Source organism: Euprymna scolopes, chromosome 22 (genome assembly GCF_053919585.1).
Source record: "Euprymna scolopes isolate OS-2025 chromosome 22, ASM5391958v1, whole genome shotgun sequence".
Taxonomy (NCBI): Eukaryota; Metazoa; Mollusca; class Cephalopoda; order Sepiida; family Sepiolidae; genus Euprymna; species Euprymna scolopes.
The window spans coordinates 4,241,662-4,263,385 of NC_136503.1; the positions used below are offsets into that span (position 1 = coordinate 4,241,662).

At 31.5% G+C, this 21,724-nt stretch overlaps 1 protein-coding gene across 5 annotated transcripts; it reads right to left on the bottom strand.

Moving 5' to 3' along the window:
• Positions 1-60: 60 nt before the first annotated feature.
• LOC145243854 (beta-1,3-galactosyltransferase 1-like) lies at positions 61-20,712 on the bottom strand. 5 transcript variants are annotated; one of them, XM_080106891.1, is made up of 4 exons: positions 20,390-20,712; positions 4,333-4,379; positions 1,566-1,611; positions 61-1,437 (listed from the first exon to the last, which is right to left on the bottom strand). In XM_080106891.1, the coding sequence occupies exon 4, from the start codon at positions 1,408-1,410 to the stop codon at positions 463-465; it is 948 nt and encodes a 315-aa protein (XP_079963017.1). In that variant the 5' UTR covers positions 1,411-1,437; positions 1,566-1,611; positions 4,333-4,379; positions 20,390-20,712; the 3' UTR covers positions 61-462. The 5 variants fall into 5 exon arrangements, with proteins under 5 accessions (XP_079963017.1, XP_079963018.1, XP_079963015.1 ...); XM_080106892.1 differs by having other exon boundaries at positions 20,386-20,712; XM_080106889.1 differs by lacking the exon at positions 1,566-1,611 and having other exon boundaries at positions 20,386-20,712.
• Positions 20,713-21,724: the final 1,012 nt, after the last annotated feature.

Sequence of the window (21,724 nt, forward strand, 5' to 3'; positions counted from 1 at the left end):
TGGAACAAAAAAAAACGTTTATCCTTAAATCATGGATAATAGATAACTTTAAATGGTGCATAAATGGGAATCTCATTTTTATTACAAATATTTTTTAAGTGCGTTCCTTACGTTTTTTCGGCTATAATCTTTGAAGAAAAAACAGCTTTTTTTATTGGATACAGAAACAATGGATATCGATGACATTTAATAACGTTGAGCCCTTTTCAGTATAAAAAATGGATATCATATTTTAAAAGATCTCCATTAATCGGGAATAATAAAGGACCACCTTAAACGTCGGTAATTAAGATACAAATTAATTTAATCGTAGGTAAATGAGACTCCATTAACCTATTATAAGGGCCCTATGAACTGTAGATCCAGAGAAGCCAAAATAACCGTAAGATATAGAAAGGCACCAATTTACTGTAAGATATAAAGGGGGTCAATCATCCCTTTTTGTCAAAAGCATTTATGTTTTTAACATTTTTTCCTACCTTCTTTGATAACTTTCCAGGCTTTTTTAACATCTTTCGCGCCATAATCCTTGCTGAAAAGTTTTGTGTTCTTCACAAATTCACAAGGAGCCGCCTGCTTCCTAGGGAAATACATTCCACGTGGATACGCTCGGTGGCTTACATTTGCGATCTTTGCAAGAATGCCGGTAATACATACGTCCTCCATTTCTATCAGTGACGCCCGTGGTGCTACGTCTAAAAGAGCGAAAAACGTCTCCGACCTGGCGATATACATGTTACCCGTCGTGTAAGGCGGATAGAATTTAAACGGGTACGATTGATGGCTCACATAATATTTGCCCCTTCTCTCTGGCAGACTATTTATTATCAGGTACCCTAAGATCGTAGATTTCATTTGAGGTATCGCTTCTAAATGCTTGTATAGCAGTGGTATATTCACGAAGGTATCGTCGTCAATTTTCGCTACGAACTTTGCGCCTGCGCAATAGCGTCTTACCCAGTAAAGTCCAGTCAAAACCTTCAGAGTTAAATTACGATAACTGTCGACAAAGTTTCCGACAACTACATCGCCATATTTGTCGTTTTCTTTTGCGACTAGATTCGTTTCATTGTCGTCTGCAAATTTGCCGAAGAGAAAAACCGTTTTAATTGCGATATTGACTTTGAAATCCGGCCACTCATTTACCCTCGTCCAAGTTTCGCGAATGGCAGCTCTTTTGTCGCCATTTTTAGGTATTGAGAGAAAGAGCAGCAACAAATACGGTTGGCTATCTCGGCAGATGTTTTGGCCATTGATTACGAAATCATGCTGCCATATATTGAGCACATTTGGCGGAAAAGATGTCAGGCTGGCTGCTGTTGATGGAGGCAAACTGGTTGTACAAACTTGATACGTGTTAAAACGAAAGAGTCCGATGTAACCGATTACCAACAATATCAGTTGAGCCATTATAAACCAGCAGTATTTTCTCAGTTGCTGCAAAAAATAAAGAAAATATTTTGCTCAGTGTCATATAATATACATTCACACACACACACACACACACACACACATTTAGAGAGAGAGAGAGAGAGAGAGAGAGAGAGAAATAAAAAGGAACAAACCGAATTATGTGTTCATCAACGTTTCGTCTTTATTTTGAGATTTCCTCTGGGTGTATGAAATTAAGAAAACAAAAACACCAGTACAAATATTTGAAAACTTTCTTGTGAAAAGTGAGATGCTGTTCCATTTAAGAAACAGAAAAAGACGTTGGAAATTCAAAAAAAAGGGGGGGTTGTTAAAGAGAGGGAGATTTTTAACATACATACATCCATACATATAACCACACACACACACACACACACACACACACACACACACACACACACACACACACACATATATACAGTGATGATCATATTTATTGGCACGGTAAAATAAAAGTTAAATTTTGTCTAATAAATTCTAAAAAAGGGATTAAATTAAAGAAAATAACAAAGTATATTATGTATTTTTAACTGGCCTTTCCGATGCAGCAATCGGATTTTAGAAAAAATAAATAACAAAGGAACAACAAACATAATTGCAAAAAACCCTTGTTCAAAATTATTGGCACGGCTTTGTTTTTCTTTTAGTATCAGTATAATATCAATCAATTTCCGGTTTACGTGCTTTCTGAACTTTTTAAAGCCATATTATGCTTGTTTAACGCTAATTCAGTGAATAATTTTTTTCAGATAATTTTTAGATAGCGATTTATTTAAACTATTATAAGTGACTAAATTATAATTTTCAATCGCCATGGTTAAAACTAAGGAACACAGCGAAGACGTCATGAAATATATCAAAGTTATTATTTTAGTAAGGGGGTGATACAGTTTTAATAAAAAAGTAGAATAATATGATTGTGCCTTCATTCATGCTGAACAGAACGCTCACACCATACCCAGAAACAATATATTACATATAAAAAATGCTGCTGTGGAATTGCTACAGGTCCCGTTAGTGTATATATATATATATATATATATATATATATATATATATATATATATATATAGTTTCTAGAATTTTGAGATGGTAAAGAGAATGCTACTATATAGATGAGCCATGGATATTGCTCAAAACGTCCGAAATTTTTCTGCAGTCCTGTCACATTCTCTTCCGCCATCTTGAATCTACTTTTGTCTTCTATTTTGAAAAAGAGAGGTCACTTTCTCTCGAAATTAATCAAAGTTCCATACCACCCACGGACTTTACATACACCGGACATACCAGCAACTTGGTTATAAATAATTATACAATGTAGGTGAAGAATGATAGACGAATAAACGGCTAGGCACTCCTCTACTCAAACATACCAGTCTACATTTGTTTGTTTTCAATTCTTTACTTTCGTGATTCCGGTCTTTCTTCGCATTGTTTTTGGCTTTTAAAAAAATTCTATATATTTCTTTACCAACAATGCTTCAAGCAAACTACTACCTACTCTTATATATATATATATATATATATATATATATATATATATATATATATATATAAAACAGCTTGGTCGTGAATGGTTACATATGCCCCCCCCACACACACACACACACACACACATATATATATATATATATATATATATATATATATATATATATATATATATGTATGGGGGCATATGTAACCATTCACGACCAAGCTGTTTCAATGTATTGCAACATACAAGTTTGACTAAATAGGTAAGTGTTTCAAGCTGAGATCGAAACTTGACTGTCTAGTAGATAGTCTGAGCTTCTAAATATCAGCCATCCGCTACAAACGGTTACTAAGTAAAATTTTTATGTTTAGTTTCCGATCTATATCTATCTAGTCAGGCTCCTTGCCCGAACCAATGTGACTTTCTCTCCTTCTCTCTCTCTCTCTCTCTCCAAATTTCCCTGTCTTCCATCAGCTGCTTCAGACCTTCAGAATCACAGTTGGCATCATGTGTAATTTGCTCGTGCGCTTTGCCGTGGAGTCAACAGCAATACATTTCTCACCAGCACTTGTTTGCTACTCTGCCAGTAAATCGTAGATGTCGCTCCTGATGGTAGTAGATACGGCAGATAGTTTGCCATAAAGTTGCTGCTTCGTGGGATGATCTTGCCAAGATATATTTAACACTGTCTGTAGCATATAAATGTACGTATTGTCTAGCTTTTTTCCAATCTTTTGATGAGTGTCAATTATTGTAGAGTGCTCAATTTGTTCACACAAACAGTTTTGTATTTGCACTAATAGTAGTTGGCTAGTTTATGCTCAACCCAAGAACAGGGGTATCGAAAAATGAAAACTATAGTTCCAGAGCGAAATTTGTTTTGCAATATTTCCCTTGTTCTGCTATGAAATTGATTTAAATGCAAATATTTTTTTGTATAAAAAATACAGACTAAAAAGCACTGTCTAGTCAAAATCAAACATCGATTTGTCCGGCAGCTTCGGCAATCCAACTGCTTTTTATTTATATAAAACATAAAAGTATATTTATTTCTCTCCCGCCGTAGGAGGATGTTACAAAAAGCCCAAAGATGGTGTCTCGATCAGTGCTAAAGAGGCGTTGCAATATGACCTCTTCAAATTAATCAAGCCAGTCTCCGTTAAGGATGCTGAAGGCAATTAACGCCTCAAAGCGAGAAGGAAATGCCTGGGTGGATTTGATATAGGATGAGAGTGTGTAGGGCGGGGAAATAGTGAAGTGGCATTAGAATGGGTTTAGTCTATACGTCTTTTATTGTTTTTCGTTTACCGATACAATAAGTATTCGTACTTCATAGGAACTCTGCGATAAAATTATAAGTTGTTATGCGGAAAAGGGGAAATTATTTTGTAGTGATTAATAATGTCCTTTTTTTTCATACTAACCTTCATGACGGCAGCTTCGGTAGATTAACGTCTTTTCTTGTCTGAATCTGTAACAAAACAGATCAACAGTTGTAATAAAGGATAAACCGTTCATTATGTATGTTTTTAAATGCAGAATACAAACGAAATTGTCGTCTATTGATTAAAAGTACTAAAGAATCGACTGTTCATTAGTGAACAGAAAATAAAAAGATAACTTGAAATAAAGATCCAAAACTTTTATTACCATTTCAAATGTATTCGTCTCTAATCATTGAAATCTCTACTATTATATAAAAATCAGTTTGTGTGTGACTTCCTTCCTTATAGATTCCGAAACGGCTGAGCCTATGTTTTGCAAATTTCACACAAAACTAATTTATATGTCTGGCAGTGTTCTTAGATATGTTTTGTACGGAAATTCATCTGATAAGTATCGAAAATAGAAAACAAAAACAACCTTTAAAATAGTTTTTCTTCTCTTGTAGATAAAAAAAAATACAGAGAAATATTTTACGTTACACCGGTGTAACGTAAAATATTCCCCTGTAAAATGTCTTTATTTATCTATAAGAGAAAAAAGACTATTTTTAAGATCGTCAAACCCAAATATCAGCTGAGATGATATTGTTAACAAACACAGACGGAATTTCATGAGCGACATTATTATCGTGGTCGTCGTCGTAATCGTCATCAAAATTTTTTCTCGATTCCGATACAAGTAACGATTTCAATTCCGATTCCTTTAAATTTCTTAACATTTAATAAAAGAGTCAATTAACTGTATCACCCCCCCCCGCGTGTAATGTCCACATATACACTCCGGGTCAAAAATTTTAGACCACTTGAAAATCTTTAAAAGGAAACTTTTTTTAAGCATCATTATAAGGATCATAGGTATGAATTCTACTGAATTGTACAAATATTGTATGAAATCATTCAACAACCAAATGTAATAATGAGTTCTACCTCCACTAGTTTTGATGACTTCCAAATACACACACACACACACACACACATATATATATATATATATATATATATATATATATATATATATATATATAGCTACTTAATTTACTCACATAAAATTAATATATGAAAGTATAGATTTATGCGGAAACTGTAAGTATTTACTTCAAAAGTGTTCAATACGTAGGTAGAGCTAGTTAGTAATATATATATATATATATATATATATATATATATATATATAAATTTAAAGGAGATTAGAATAATAGTCTAAAGAGCTAAGTGTATTTTAATGTAATAGTGAAATTACTAGTTTAAAAATTTTAAAACTTTTAAATTATAAATCACATTACTTAATATATATATATATATATATATATATATATATATATATATATATATATATATCTGCTTGATGAAGTAGAATATTAAGCGACTTATGTAATCCATACGGGTAGGATCATAGTTGCGACCTCACTTATCCTCTTTGGGGTGGGGGGGGGTTATTTGATGGGGGTTAGTTGTACTCATAGTTGTTCTGGTCTACTAATTTAGAGTTCTTTAAGTGCGTGTATTCTGGAATGTTTGCAGGATATAGCAGTTTCTTGTATAATATTTAATAATTTATCCCTATCTTTAAACCTAGTTATCTCAAGTTTTTCTGATAAGCATAATGGACATGGTGAGTTCAATGAGTGGCAAGTATTGGCCCTTATAATAATCTTCCATTCTATACTAGGTGTTTTATTTTCTCTAACTAATTTCCAGTAATATAACGATAAGGAAGTATCCTTTTCATATGTTTGATTATTCATCGAGCGTGTATGTCCATAGAATCTATTTTTGAAAGTCATTTGGGTACTACCTATGTAGAATCTTTCGTCCCTTGGGTTCTCTACTGGGAATACTGATGAGGTCAGACATTCATTTTTTATTGGGCATTCCTCAGGCTAGCACTAGTATTTACACCTTCTCTATTAGTCATCTTTAAGATTCTTCTATTATGCTTTTTTATAATCCTTTCTAAGTTATCACTACATCTATAACTTAATTTTAATGTATCTTTATTAAATATTAATAAAAATACATTAAAATTTAATAAAAATACATTAAAATTAAAATTTGTTTTATTTACCTTATTTTAATTTTAATTTTATTCTTGCATAGTCATAGTTATTGCCTAGTTTAAGTGCGTGTGTGTGAGTAAAATAAAATGAACAGCATATATTCGCTTCTGAATTTCTGTATTAACGTGTGTGTGTGTTTTTACACAGTGATCACCACTTATCAAGGCCCGGAAGCCACTCAGGGGTAAGGGTTATTGCAAGTACATTACGTTAGTGTGGAGATTTGATGAAGTGTTTACTTAAGGGGGCGGTTCATTAGGAATTTGTTAACGTTGGACTTGAACACATCTAAGTTGTAGTCAGGTGGTAAGCAGGCAGACGGAACAGAGTGTGTGTGTGTGTATCTGTGTGTGTGTCTGTGTGTATGTGTCTGTGTGTGTGCATGTATGTGTGTGGATGGGTGTAGATTGAAAGACACCGGTCAGTACTCAGTGACCATAGGAAATGTTTTTAATTTACGGACTGCAAGACAAAAATACTAAATTCTCAAGTACATTATGCCATAAAAACCAAAAGATGGGATGGATAGAGAGAAAGGGAAATGAAAAAGAAGATGTTTATTATCTTCAAAGACCTCACTTGTCCTCTCCCTGCTTATGACTCCCACCCAGGTTATATTCTAACTTTATAAACGAAATAGGAAAATGTTTTTGTTTGAAATATCAGTTCTCGATGGTAATTCTTGGCCTGAAGACGTAGTCCCCCAACGCGGGTGATTACAGAAACATGTATGCACATATGTAGACATTAATGTTTGTATAAATAAATTTTATATATATCTATATTCCTGATCCATAAATTTAAGACCACTTGATAATCTTAAAAAGAAACCGTTTTCTGAAGGATAGATTTTAAGATTACCAATACTACAACCTAAAAGGTTAGGGGGGAGGTACATTCCAAACATTTAATTCAGAAATTTACATTTTCATAAGATGAGGCATTTTACACTTGATCAAAAAGGGGTATAAATTGTTTTTATTTCAGTTACAGATTAGAAATCACTGCGTAAAGGTGTCACCATGCCTAAAGCAAGCAAACTTATCAAAGTTGAGTGGGCTCAAATTCCAGATTTCAATAAGCAAGGTCTGCAACAGCGGGCGATCGCAACTAAGGTAAATCGCAGTAAAACTGTGATTTGCAACTTTCTTAAGAACAGTGAGAATTATGGAAAAGCAAAATCCACTGGTAGGCCCCAAACATTTTTCCTGCATTGAGTAGGAGAATAAGACAGGTTGTGAAAGAAGGAGACTTTCTTTTAGTCAAATTAAGACAATCACAGATGCTGATTGCATTCCATCAAACGACAACTTACGACAAAAAGGCATGGTAAATAAAAAGCGTAAACAAATTTCTCGCCTGCTTCCACATGACAAAGAGGATATGCTTAAGGTTTGGTCGTGAAAACCAAACACATGACGTTGAGCCGTAAAAGAAAGCTCCGTTTTCTGATGAGAAAAAATTCGATCTAGATGGTCCCGATGGATTCCAACGATATTGGCATAACGAAAACATGCCTCCTAGACTTTTCTCCACAGGTCATAGTAATGAAGAGTTCCTAATTGTTTGGGTACCTTTTCTTACAGAGAGACGATGGAGCTCCAGGTGGTGCAGGGTCGTCAGACAGCGGCTGGTTATGTTAGCATGCTACAAAAACATTGTTGATGACGGAGGGCCATTGTTTGTGTGAGGACGGATGGTTATTCCAACAAGATAATTCATGTTGCACGACGGACCGTGACCTTTCTGCAAGAACATAGGGTCCATCTGTTGGGACATCCTGCATGCTCACCGGACTTAAACCCAATTGAAAATATTTGGGGATGGATAACAAAAGATGTTTGTCGAAATGGCAAACAATATTTGATAAAAAATGAATTCGTGAGGCCGTCTTCAGAAGGTGGAGCAACATTCCCCGTACCTTAATGGGAACACTTATTTTAAGTATGTGGGAGTTGAACACTCTCAGCCTAACTCAATTATCGCCCTTTAATTCTGAAGAGCGACCTAGCTACGTCACTTCCTGTTTCTTTTAATTCACTCTCTTTTCCGCTGAACGCTCGACCAGTCAAGATGTGACAAACACCGGTCCGGTGGCAATGGGCCACAACAATGCTCCTGGCTACCGCCAGCCTCTCGCAAGTAACGTTACTCATCTCTCAATGAACTCTTATTCTTCCTAATCACTTTCTATCCTCTTTCCTGTATATATTTATGCAAATAAATTGCATTTGTTTCGTTGATATATAACGGTATATTTTCGTCTTCATTATGCGACCTTTCGCCTTTCAATTTCTCTACCATTAAATACAACCATGTCACCATTATACACATGGGGACGGGATCGTCTAAAACACGGCAGACCGTCCTGTCCCCAACAAGTATGCCCTAAAGAATTTTGGAAGTCATCAAGACCAGTGGAGGTAAAACTCATAATTAAATGTGGTTGTTGAATGTTTTCATACACTTTTCGTACAATTTCGTAAAATTTCTACCCCTAGTACAATTTATACCCCTGGTACAATTTATACCCTTAGTCTTATAATTTTGATCAAATTTAAAAAGCCTCATTTTATAAAAACGTAAATTTCTGAATTAAATGTTTGGAGTGTAACTTTACTTTTTCCATAACCATTCATGTGCTCTTAAATTTTTAGTCAGGGGTGTATTTTGTCAAAATGTAAATATACACTTAAGAATATATATATATATATATATATATATATATATATATATATATATATATGAAGAGCATAATGTGGTGTCCCACAATTGAATAAAAACGGATGATATGGGGAAAATGTTATGCGAAGTGTCGAAAGATACAAGAGCAAAAAAAAAGGGAAAAAAAAACACAGATTTGATATTCCCGAATATCAAATCTGTTTTTTCCTTTTTTTTTTTTTTTTGCTCTTGTATCTTTCGACACATCGCATAACATTTTTCCCATATCATCCGTTTATATATATATATATATATATATATATATATATATATATATATATATATATACATATATATATACATATATATATATATGCACACACATATATATACACATATATATACATATATATATGTATATACGTATTCGAATACGTATATATATAAATATATATACGTATTCATTTTTCAATATCCATATATAAATATATATATATATTTATATATATACATATATATTTATATATATATACATACATATATATACATATGTGTGTGTGTGTGTGTGTGTGTGTGTGTGTGTGTGTGTGTGTGATATTTTGATTAATGCAGAGTTCGTATTATATTATTATATTATATTGGATCCAATATATAGTAATGATTTAAAATCTACCAAGAATCCAAATTAAAACGTTTAGCTTACGATTTACTTTTTCCTTTGACGTTAATACCTGATCTATGAAGGCATCTTTGCTGCAAGGCTAAAAATTAACGTTACGCATGTATATTCGTAATGCCCTCGTTTAACATTAACCTGGCAAATTCCATTTATTTAATTTTCACATTTTTGCACCGATTTTCCCCGGCTAAAATCCAAATATAAAGTTCCGCATGCGGTCGAATACCCTATATATTAAGTTTCATTTGTGTAGACCTACAATTGACAGAGGTGTTTGGTAGGCAAAATCTTTTAAACAAATATATCCATGCATACATAAATTTATATTGAAAAAGGAATGTGTTTACTGTAACCTTTTTACGCAAATATTACGCAAGTATAAATCATGTAGAATATCTGCATGAATATAATTACACGTAAAATGTTACTAAAGATGATCATACCATAAGAAATTTGAAATACTAATAGGAATTAATCAAAATTAATATTTAAAAGAATATGCAAATTAGGTAGATCTTTTGAAGATGAATGCAATTCCACGATGACAACAAAGTTGTATTTTATTTTTAAATACATAGAAAAAGGGGGTTTTAATATAAATATCAATTTATAGGACAATATATATACATACATGCATAAATCGATGCTGAAAAATGAATTACAATACTTATTGATCATCAAAATTCAAACAACTAATTATAATAAAGAAAAGGCCTTAATACATGGATTTTCAAAGATAGGCGCTTTTCAGCAGAGGATAAATATTAAGAAAAAATTATTCTCTGGTTAGCATGAATTTGAAAATATATTTTTCAAAATATAAAGAACATTTTTGCGAAAAATAAAAACGCACTTGTAAGTTGTCATTTATTCAATACTAGCCTGAGTGCCCGGCGTTGCCCGGGTGTTTGAAGGTATGTGTTGAGCTAAAAAAATGTTGTGGTAGGCAGGCAGGCTCGTATTCGTATCGTGAAGGAGGAGAAGAACGTGAAAAAAACGTGACATCTTTGCTGTTGCGCCCATCGCCAAACCGGAAGTTACGAATGTTTAAATTAAGGCTTGTCAACCGAAAACAGGGGATGATTTTCGACAATATCGGCGGAAAAAGCAACCCCTCCCTGTAAAAAAGTGTCCAATTGAGGGTGAACGAATTAATGTCTTTAGCTAATTTTTCGATATTTGTCGTCTGAAGGGTCCATCTTAAAAACAATACCGTTTTTGCGCGACATACAAACTTACATGCATACATACATTTAAACAGACGTGATATTTATAGAAGATTATTTTTAATCATCAATTTTTCCTATTACTTTAATTACTCTATCTGGTATATTAAGCTTGCCAAGGAGTGCAAAGGAATCAACAAAGGTTACCGGTGACATAGATCAAACCCAGGATTTCCATTGACAAAGCGTGAACCTGCGTTGTGAGACAGATCAGTGGGTGTCTTTTGGTGGGAGCCGGTTAACGGGGATTACCACACACACCGATAAATAAAAGAAACGCACATGAGGACTTGTTAGTTGAGAGTTTAGAGTTGAGTTCGAGTTTGAGTCCGACAAACACAGTCGTCGGATGTACCACTCTCGTAAAACGACGAGGGAAAGTTATTTATAGAAGATAAATCCATAGAGAAAGTCTCACTCGTCTTCTAAGAGTAGGGAGAGAACATGGGCGCGCGATTAGACTTTGAAAGTCAATAAAGTCCTAATTGTCCAGAGAATGAGCCTTTTTTTTGTGAATGTTTTGTTCCAAGGGAGCCGATGCGGTCAAGAGATGTGAAGAAAATATAAAAAGGTACGTTTCTGCTTTTATTTTATAAATCCCCCCAAAAGGCTGAGGTGCCTTAAATATGAACATTGACTAAAAATAAGCAGATACCATCCTTCACCCCAACTTTTCCCCCATATACGTAACAGTGGTTCCCAACCTTTTTATATGGTGGCACACTATTGAGCTCTCTAAATTTTTGTGGCTTACTTATCACAAAAAATGAATATTTTCTACCCATAAACCTTTTTTGCAATTAAATGAAAATAAAAACAATCATATAATGAAAATTTTTATTCACATGAATAAAAAATATCCTGTATTCAGTACCTGGTATATAATAATAATAATGATGATGAATAATGCTGAATGATAATAGTATAATATAATAATTATGAATAATAATGCTGGATGATAATAGCTTACCAATGTTTATTATTATCGAAAAATTTTAAATACCCAACAATTTAAACAAACGATTCCATACATATTTTTGTTATGTTTTTATATTTTCGCGTTAACATCATGTAAGTAATAATGTGTTAGTTAGTATTTATTAATACAAACAAATGTGGTTATAACAATAAGAAAGCTGTTTTCTAACTAATCGTTCCACGGCACCCTAATGTGCCATGGCACAGTGGTTGGGAACTACTGGATTAATCAAAAGACAAAGCACACACAGAAAAAAAATCAATATTTTTTACTTTGACGTTAATATTAAACACATAAATATATTATTACACTTTCGGTTATAACGATATGAAAATTGTTTTCCGCCTAAAACAATTTATTCCACCTATAATCTCTCTGCGGCACACCAGTAATCATTCGGCAGCACACTATTGTGGTTAGAAACCACTGCATAAAGTGTATTATAAACGCCAACTTCTTTTAAATATTCAAATATTTTGCTTGGATTCATTTAGAGTAGGACATTCTCTAGGTTTATATATATATTATTCCTTAATTGGAATTTTTTATTTTGAGATGAGCTATTCGAAGTTCCTATCCGTCGCGGTTACCACCTGACGAAGGCCAGAGGAAGTTGGCCGAAACGTTGTGAACCAATAAAAACAAAACAAACAACAACTAATAAAGATGAGACTAATAGTCCGAAATAAAAATAAAATTAACATTCTCTAGGTTTGTTTCCTTGTTCAAAACAACTTGTCAATACATGACTTCTAGTATCCAATTTAGAGTTGTTTCCCTTAGAAAGATAGTTGTGCGTTCTCTACGGAATCTTGATGATAGCAATATTTATTTTATTTGTTCATTCATTGCATGTAATTTATATTGCATGTAATTTATATTGCATGTAATTTTTGGGCATGTAATTTTTATTGCATATAATTTTTATTGCATGTAATTTTTATTGCATGTAATTTATATTGCATGTAATTTTTTGCATGTAATTTTTATTGCATGTAATTTATACTGCATGTAATTTATATTGCTTGTAATTTATATTGCGTGTAATTTATATTGCATGTAATTTTTTGCATGTAATTTATATTGCATGTAATTTATACTGCATGTGATTTATATTGCATGTAATTTATATTACTTGTAATTTATGTTGCATGTAATTTATATTGCATGTAATTTATATTGCATGTAATTTATATTGCATGTAATTTATGTTGTTTGTAATTTGTATTGCATGTAATTTTTTTTGCATGTAATTTATATTGCTTGTAATTTATATTGCATGTAATTTATATTGCATGTAATTTATATTGCATAAATTTTGATTGCATTTAATTTATATTGCATGTAATTTATATTGCTTGTAATTTGTATTGCATGTAATTTATATTGCATGTAATTTTTTGCATGTAATTTATACTGCATGTAATTTATATTTCATGTAATTTATATTGCATGTAATTTATATTGCATGTAATGTATATTGCTTATAATTTGTATTGCATGTAATTTGTATTGCATGTAATTTTTTTGCATGTAATTTATATTGCATGTAATTTGCATTGCATGTAATTTTTGCATGTAATTTTTTTGCATGTAATTTATATTGCATGTAATTTGTATTGCATGTACATTTTGGCATGTAATTTGTATTGCATGTAATTTTTGCATGTAATTTATATTGCATGTAATTTGTATTGCCTGCAATTTGTATTGCATGAAATTTGTATTGCATGTAATTTATATTGCATGTAATTTATATTGCATGTAATTGGTATTACTTGTAATTTATATTGCATGTAATTTTTTGCATGTAATTTATACTGCATGTAATTTATATTGCTTGTAATTTTTATTGCTTGTAATTAATATTGCATGTAATTTATATAGCATGTAATTTATATTGCTTGTAATTTTTTGCATGTAATTTATATTGCATGTAATTCTTATTGCATAAATTTTGATTGCATGTAATTTATATTGCTTGTAATTATATTTCTTGTTATTTATATTGCATGTAATTTATATTGCATTTAATTCATATTGCTTGTAATTTATATTGCATAAATTTGGATTGCATGTAATTTGTACTGCATGTAATTTATATCGCATGTAATTTATATTGCATGTAATTTATATTGCTTGTAATTTTATTGCATGTAATTTATATTGCATGTAATTTATATTGAATGTAATTTTAATGCATGTAATTTGTATTGCATGTAATTTTTATTGCATGTAATTTATATTGCATGTAATTTATATTGCTTGTAATTTATATTGCATGTAATTTATATTGCTTGTGATTTTTCGCATGTAATTTTTTGCATGTAATTTATATTGCATGTAATTTATGTTGTTTGTAATTTGTATTGCATGTAATTTATATTGCATGTAATTTATATTGCTTGTAATTTATATTGCATGTAATTTATATTGCATGTAATTTATATTGCTTGTAATTTATATTGCATGTAATTTTTATTGCATGTAATTTTTGCATGTAGTTTTTACTGCATGTAATTTATATTGCATGTAATTTATATTGCATTTAATGTATATTGCTTATAATTTGTATTGCATGTAATTTGTATTTCATTTAATTTTTGCATGTAATTTTTTTGCATGTAATTTATATTGCATGTAATTGTATTGCATGTAATTTTAGCATGTAATTTGTATTGCATGGAATTTGTATTGCATGGAATTTTTTGCATGGAATTTATATTGCATGTAATTTGCATTTCATGTAATTTTTGCACGTAATTTTTTGCATGTAATTTATATTGCATGTAATTTGTATTGCATGTAATTTTTGCATGTAATTTGTATTGCATGTAATTTTTTGCATGTAATTTATATTGCATGTAATTTGTATTGCATGCAATTTGTATTGCATGTAATTTGTATTGCGTGTAATTTATATTGCATGTAATTTATATTGCATGTAATTTGTATTGCTTGTAGTTTATATTGCATGTTATGTTTTTTCTATGTAATTTATACTGCATGAAATTTATATTGCTTGTATTTTATATTGCTTGTAATTAATATTGCATGTAATTTATGTAGCATGTAATTTATATTGCTTGTGATTTTTTGCATGTAATTTATATTGCATGTAATTCTTATTACAGAAATTTTGATTGCATGTAATTTATATTGCATGTAATTTATATTGCTTGCAATTTATATTGCTTGTTATTTATATTGCATGTAATTTATATTGCATTTAATTTATATTGCTTGTAATTTATATTGCATAAATTTTGATTGCATGTAATTTGTACAGCATGTAATTTATATTGCATGTAATTTATATTGCATGTAATTTATATTGCATATAATTTATATTGCTTGTAACTTTATTGCATGTAATTTATATTGCATGTAATTTTATTGCATGTAATTTATATTGCATGTAATTTATAGCTGTATTCAGAAATAACTATGGAATTGCCAGTTTAAAGACATCGAATGTCGACGGCTAACCCAAGATTGAAATTTTCTGTCGTTTAATAAAAAAAAAGGAGCATGCGGGTTGATACAATTAATTGAACACAAATTAATTCACAAATGTGATATTTAAAAAATGACATCGATTATGGAAGCCGCGTAACATGACCAGTAGCAGGAAATGCTTTAAATTCCCAGTGATTTTCTGCAATGTACCTGAGATGTAGATTTTTGGGTGTGGCCTATAGGACCATAATACTTGGCGTTTGTAAAAGCAGGCGGTGCAATTTTACCTGTACTTTGTAGACGGACTGTCATGTATGAGCTTGGTCGGCCCACACATTCCTGTTTGTTTATCTCCAGTTGAATCGGACGATCGATATCGGGTTCCTATCAATATTAATATTTCTATGTAAATAAAAAGTATATTATTGACATATAATTAATAGACGCAACAAGGTATCATTAGCAGTATTTTCTATTAGTATATGCATTTATTTATGAAAACAAAATGACGTCCATTTTAATTTGCATTTACTGTTAAGAACAAAAATGGCGTCCATTTTTTTTTACTGCTTTTTCAACCCAGATAAGGCACAGTTCCACTTGGATGTAAGGGATTACAATTTAAGAAAAATTTTGTAATAATACTATGTAGGGAGTTAAGCAGCAAGATGTTTGTTCATATTACACATTAACTTCTGCATGTCAGTACAGTCAGTAAAATAGAAACCCAAGAGACACTATTTGAGAAGACTTTCCGACATTTAGGGATCTCTACAGTTTACGGATGGGATTTTATTGCTTGTCGGGGTATTTAAGTGGAGGGGGTTAAAGGGCTTGGAGTTCGTCGGAGCATATTCTATTCAAATAATTATAAAATAGGCACAGGGGTGCAATATTTCGTCGATGGGGCAGAAGTTGAAGTTAGAATGACAGTGCAGGACCTATCAGATTAGCGACTCTTTTTACAAACCTTGTCTGAGAGCGAGAGACTAGTAGCAGATGCATCAGCCCAAAAGTGGCAATAATAATCCATGCATGGGCGAATAATTGCTTTGTAGATGTATATGATACTCTCGGGCGTAAGTAACTTTCTAGCAGGATAGAGGGAGCCCAGCTTTTTCGTGGCAGCCTAGGTAATAATCCCAATGTATTTGTTCCAAGTGATGTTCCCTGGTATTTGAACGAAGAACTTCCAGATAGTGTATAACTAAATATGGCTACTAACAGTTAAGAAAGTTTCTTGTAATTATAAAAGGAAAAAAGCTTAGTCTTGACAGCATTGGATGTTACTATCCATTTACGGTCTCATTCCACTATATACTGGAGGTACTCTTTTAAGATTTCAGCCATTGTCTTAGATATGTGTTCATTCGTTTTCCTCACGTGCCTGTTATAGAGTGTGGTGTCGTTAGCAAGTATACCCATCTCATAGACTATTTTATCAGGGAGATCATTTATGAATATGAGGAATAATAAAGGTCCAAGGATCGACTCCTGGGACATAACCACATTTATAGCATGTTGTTTTGGTTATATATATATATATATATATATATATATATATATATATATATATATATATATATATATATATATATATATGCAGCCCCTTTAAGAAATTCGTTTCTTATCGTTGAGCACTTTCAGTTGAATTAAAAGTCGGTCAATTTAGCTCTTATGCGTAGATCATCGTATAACGATTTGATCACTGTCTGCCTGACGTAATGAACATTTAAATCAAAATGTTTAAAATTCAACGCTATTTCACACGGTTAATAGTAGCCGAATGGATACGGCCTCCGCTAATCGAGCCAGAGATGTCTCGTGTCGCGGGGTTCGAATCGTTCGACTGGTAGTAATCGTGACACCCTGCAGTGAAGAATCCCGAAAGGATGAAACACTAGTGTCTGTAGGTATTTAATTATTATAGTAAAAAAAATAATTATATATGTATATATATATATATATATATATATATATATATATATATATATATATATATAGGGCTACTTCCCTAGCCTTTCTTATCCAGTGCGTGGTATATACATTAAGAGATTATAATTATGATATCTGCAGTAGAACGGTCTTGTCTAAATCCATACTGTTGGTCGGAAAGAAGTTTATGATCTATGAGGTGGTGGATTAATACTCGATTGATTAAGGACAAAAGGTTTGGCAAAGAGAGAAAGGAGGCTAATGGGGCGACAATTGAGTTGGTCAGTTCTTTCGCCAGAATTCTTGAAAACTGAAGCAATTTTCCAGCAATCTGGAAAGCAAGATTCAGTAAGGTATTTGTTGAAGAGTTTGGGGGTAGCCGAGACAGCTTCAGCGGTGCCTTTTTTAATACTATAGCAGGGATGAGATGAGTCTCACATGCCTTCAAGGTGTCTAGTTTTTTTTTATATGACATCATGAGCATGAGAACGGGTGATTTTCGGATCATTAAGTGTGGCTTCTGTCTGCAAAGTTAAAATTTGTGAGAGAATAGTTTGTTGGGTCTAAAGTGGAGTTTGGAGGCAAATTAGCCATCTTAGTTGCCGTGCAAACAACCTCAAGGTTTGTGAATAGTGGAAGGGGAATTCTTGATTGCCCATTATTTACTACACTGTTATACAATTTCCAGAAATCACGAGTTCCTTATGTGTTTTCTGGTAACTTCGGTATGCCTTCTCTTCATTGCAGCTTCGGTATCCATTCTCTTCGCTTACAGTTATTTCTAGTTTCTATATACTTTTGCCTATTTGTTGTTGTTTATGTTGGATAAGGATGCGGTATGCATGCTGCTTTTGAGCAATGACAGCTTCACGAGTACAACTGAACCATTGTGAAAAGTGTGGTTCGTTATACAATTCCCGTGTGAGAACGTGTGCTTTAATTGCTGATTTGAACCATTAAGTAACCTCATTTGAAAGTGTTCTGCAGAAAGAGAAAAGATACTACCCCATAGGGCATCTCTGTTGGGATTTCTCATTAATTCCCAGTCGGCCTTTTTGGAGTACTTTATTGTTTTGAGTAATGGCTCTCCAACTGAGGTCATGAGTTTAGATTACGTTTAGATTATGCTTCTTCGGTGTTCATATTATTATTCATATAAAACACGTGCATATCCTTGAAGTTAAAATCAATTAAATAAAAGGAAAGAAAAATAAAACGTCTCGAACCGAAAAGTTAACAAATAGAAAGAAAAACATAAATTGCTATAGAAATGAGAAATGTAAAAAAAAACTAAAGAAAGGCGAATAAATCGGTATGAAAATAAGAAATAAAAAGTTAAGAAAATATAAATTCGTGTAAATATAAGAAATAGAAAATAAATAAAAACGTATAAATTGGTATAAATATAAGAAATGAAAAATGAAGAAAAACGTATAAATCGGTATGAGAAATGAAAAATAAATAAAAAACGTATAAATCGGTATGAGAAATGAAAAATAAATAAAAAACGTATAAATCGGTATGAGAAATGAAAGATAAATAAAAACGTATGAATCGGTATGAGAAATGAAAAATAAATAAAAAACGTATAAATCGGTATGAGAAATGAAAAATAAGTAAAAACGTATGAATCGGTATGAGAAACGAAAAATAAGTAAAAACGTATAAATCGGTATGAGAACTGAAAAATAAATAAAAACATATGAATCGGTATACATATAAGAAAAGGAAGATAAAGAAAAACGTATAAATCAGTACAGAAATCTATATAAATAAAACATATGTGTGTAAATATTTAACCGATAAACTCTTAAACAAGTCATATAACACTGAAATCAACACAAAATAGTAATCATACACAATGGATGGTTTACAATGAGTAAAATCTTTATTTGAATGAATGAATGAATGAATGAATGAATGAATGACGCCAACAAAAATATGTTGGCAAGTTGAAATGCAAACTGTTCATTTCAAATAGCCAACATATTTTACATCTTTCTACCCATGCCCAAATTCATTTGTTCAAGTCATTTAATAATAAATCTTGCTTGCCGATTTCTCGACAGTTAAAGCAGAGGAGACACTGCTGGAGCACTAAATGTTTTGGTTTCGATTTTAGTCGTTTATTTTAAACTCTTGAAATCATTACTATATATTAGGTACAATATAATATTAAATTGAGAATTGGTTCTGTAATAATAAATACGAAATTCGCATAAATTAAATTTAAGCGTATTTTATGACCCGGAGCCTCCCTCTAGTAGGAAATAAAAAAAAATGAAGACATACGCATAAATCAGTTTAGAAATCAGAAGTAAAAAAAAAATAAATAAATAAATAACAAAACGTCTATGGAAATAGAATGGAGGATTTTTTTTTTTCCGAATTAATTAGTTGTCTTATTTCCTTTTTGCTTTCTCCCTTCTTCTACACATTTGAAATGGTTTTACATCCTAGTTTGTTTTTTTTTTGTTGTTTTTTTTTCTTTTTGCGCGGTGGAATGGATATTTATACAGATACAAATTAATACATATTGGTTTTTACTATTGCGCGGAATACTGGATATGCCATGCAACTGTAGTAACCATTATCTATATTATATTTCTCTTGGTCTTTCTGTCTGTCCGTTCCATTTTTTCTGTTAAACTACTGAACTGATCTGGTTGAAATTTTGTACAGAACTTTATGATAATGTGCAGTGGACTAGAAGTATGGTGTTCTGCATAGTTATAGATTAATAGGGATTAATATAGATTAATAGGGATTAATAGGGATTAATATAGATTAATAGGGATTAATAGGAATTAATGAGCCGAAATTAAATTATATTCAACCGATAATTGAGTATAAAGCATTCAATCTAAGTAAACGGGATATAACTTTTGACCATTTTTAACGGGTTAAAAAAAATGTAGTCATAAATAATGTCGCTTTATGTTGCATATATTCTGAAAATAATTATTTTTGCTAAAATGACTTAAAAACGAGGCACTTTAAAAATATTTAACAGATAGAGAATAAAATATTTACTTGCTTTTTAGTTTTTACCATCCAAGAATCCGATTTGAAACCCGATCTCGATCGTCCGATTCAACTGGAGATAAACAAACAGGAATGTGTGGGCCGACCAAGCTCATACATGACAGTCCGTCTACAAAGTACAGGTAAAATTGCACCGCCTGCTTTTACAAACGCCAAGTATTATGGTCCTATAGGCCGCACCCACAAATCTACATCTCAGGTGCATTGCAAAACACGGATATTAACAATACATAAACATATTTCAATAGGTTTGAGCCAAATAGTCCAATGAACAGGATTTTTTTAAATTGGTTTTTCTTTTTCCTTTCCTTTTTTTCTTTCCCTTTTCGTTCTTTTCTTTTTTACTGGGAAAATACTTCTCTTTAAAAGTTTACACATTTGATCTTTTAGTCACAGTTTACAGCAATAGCAGCCATTTCGTTTTCACTGTCATTTTTTTTTTTAATAATTCTTTAAGTTCTGTAAAGAATTTACTTCAAAATAATGATAAAAGGATGTTTTCATGTAAAAAAAAAAGTATTTGCTTTTTTTTTTGTTTAATAGATAATCAAATTTTGTCGTTAAATGCAAAACACCTTTGAAAAGTCGTAAATAAATAAATAAAAAAAATAATGACGGAGGAGGGAAGACTGAACTTTTCTGAAAGTGAAAGTCGTAAAAAAATAAATAAATAAATAAATAAATAAATAATAATAATAATAATAATAATAATAATAATAATAATAATAATAATAATAATAATAATAATAAAAATGATGATGATGATGATGGTGGTGGTGGTGGTGGGGGCTGCATGAGCCAACGTAAAAATCAAGGCTGTAAATCGGTTCTGAAAATGGGGGATCGATTACTAGAACGTTGTATGTGAAACCGAACTCCCTTCCAAATCTTTAAATATTGATTTTTGTTTTTTCATTTTTATTTCATAATCTGGTAGCTCAGGGTCTAATAATCCGCCGAAATAGTTGGAAAAGGACGAAAAGTTAAAAATTGTAAGGGGTGTGCCGCTTATTCATGTGCACATTTTTTTTAATATTTTCTTTGCCCAAGTTTTCGTGATTAAAATTAGAACTTGATTTTTTTTTTTTTTAATCTACGTTTTTCGTGTCCAAAATTATTTATTTACGATTATTTTATTTGTATTTTTCATTGCAAGTTGGAATTTTTTTCAAACAACAAAAACAAAACAAATATGTTTTTCTAATGTAAAACAACTACTTGATTAGTTTACATTAAAAAAAATATTTGAGTTTTTGCCACCTAATTCAGCGTAGTTTACCTCCTAAAAAGAAATCAAAACCAACTTTTCTTTTTTGCTAATACGTTT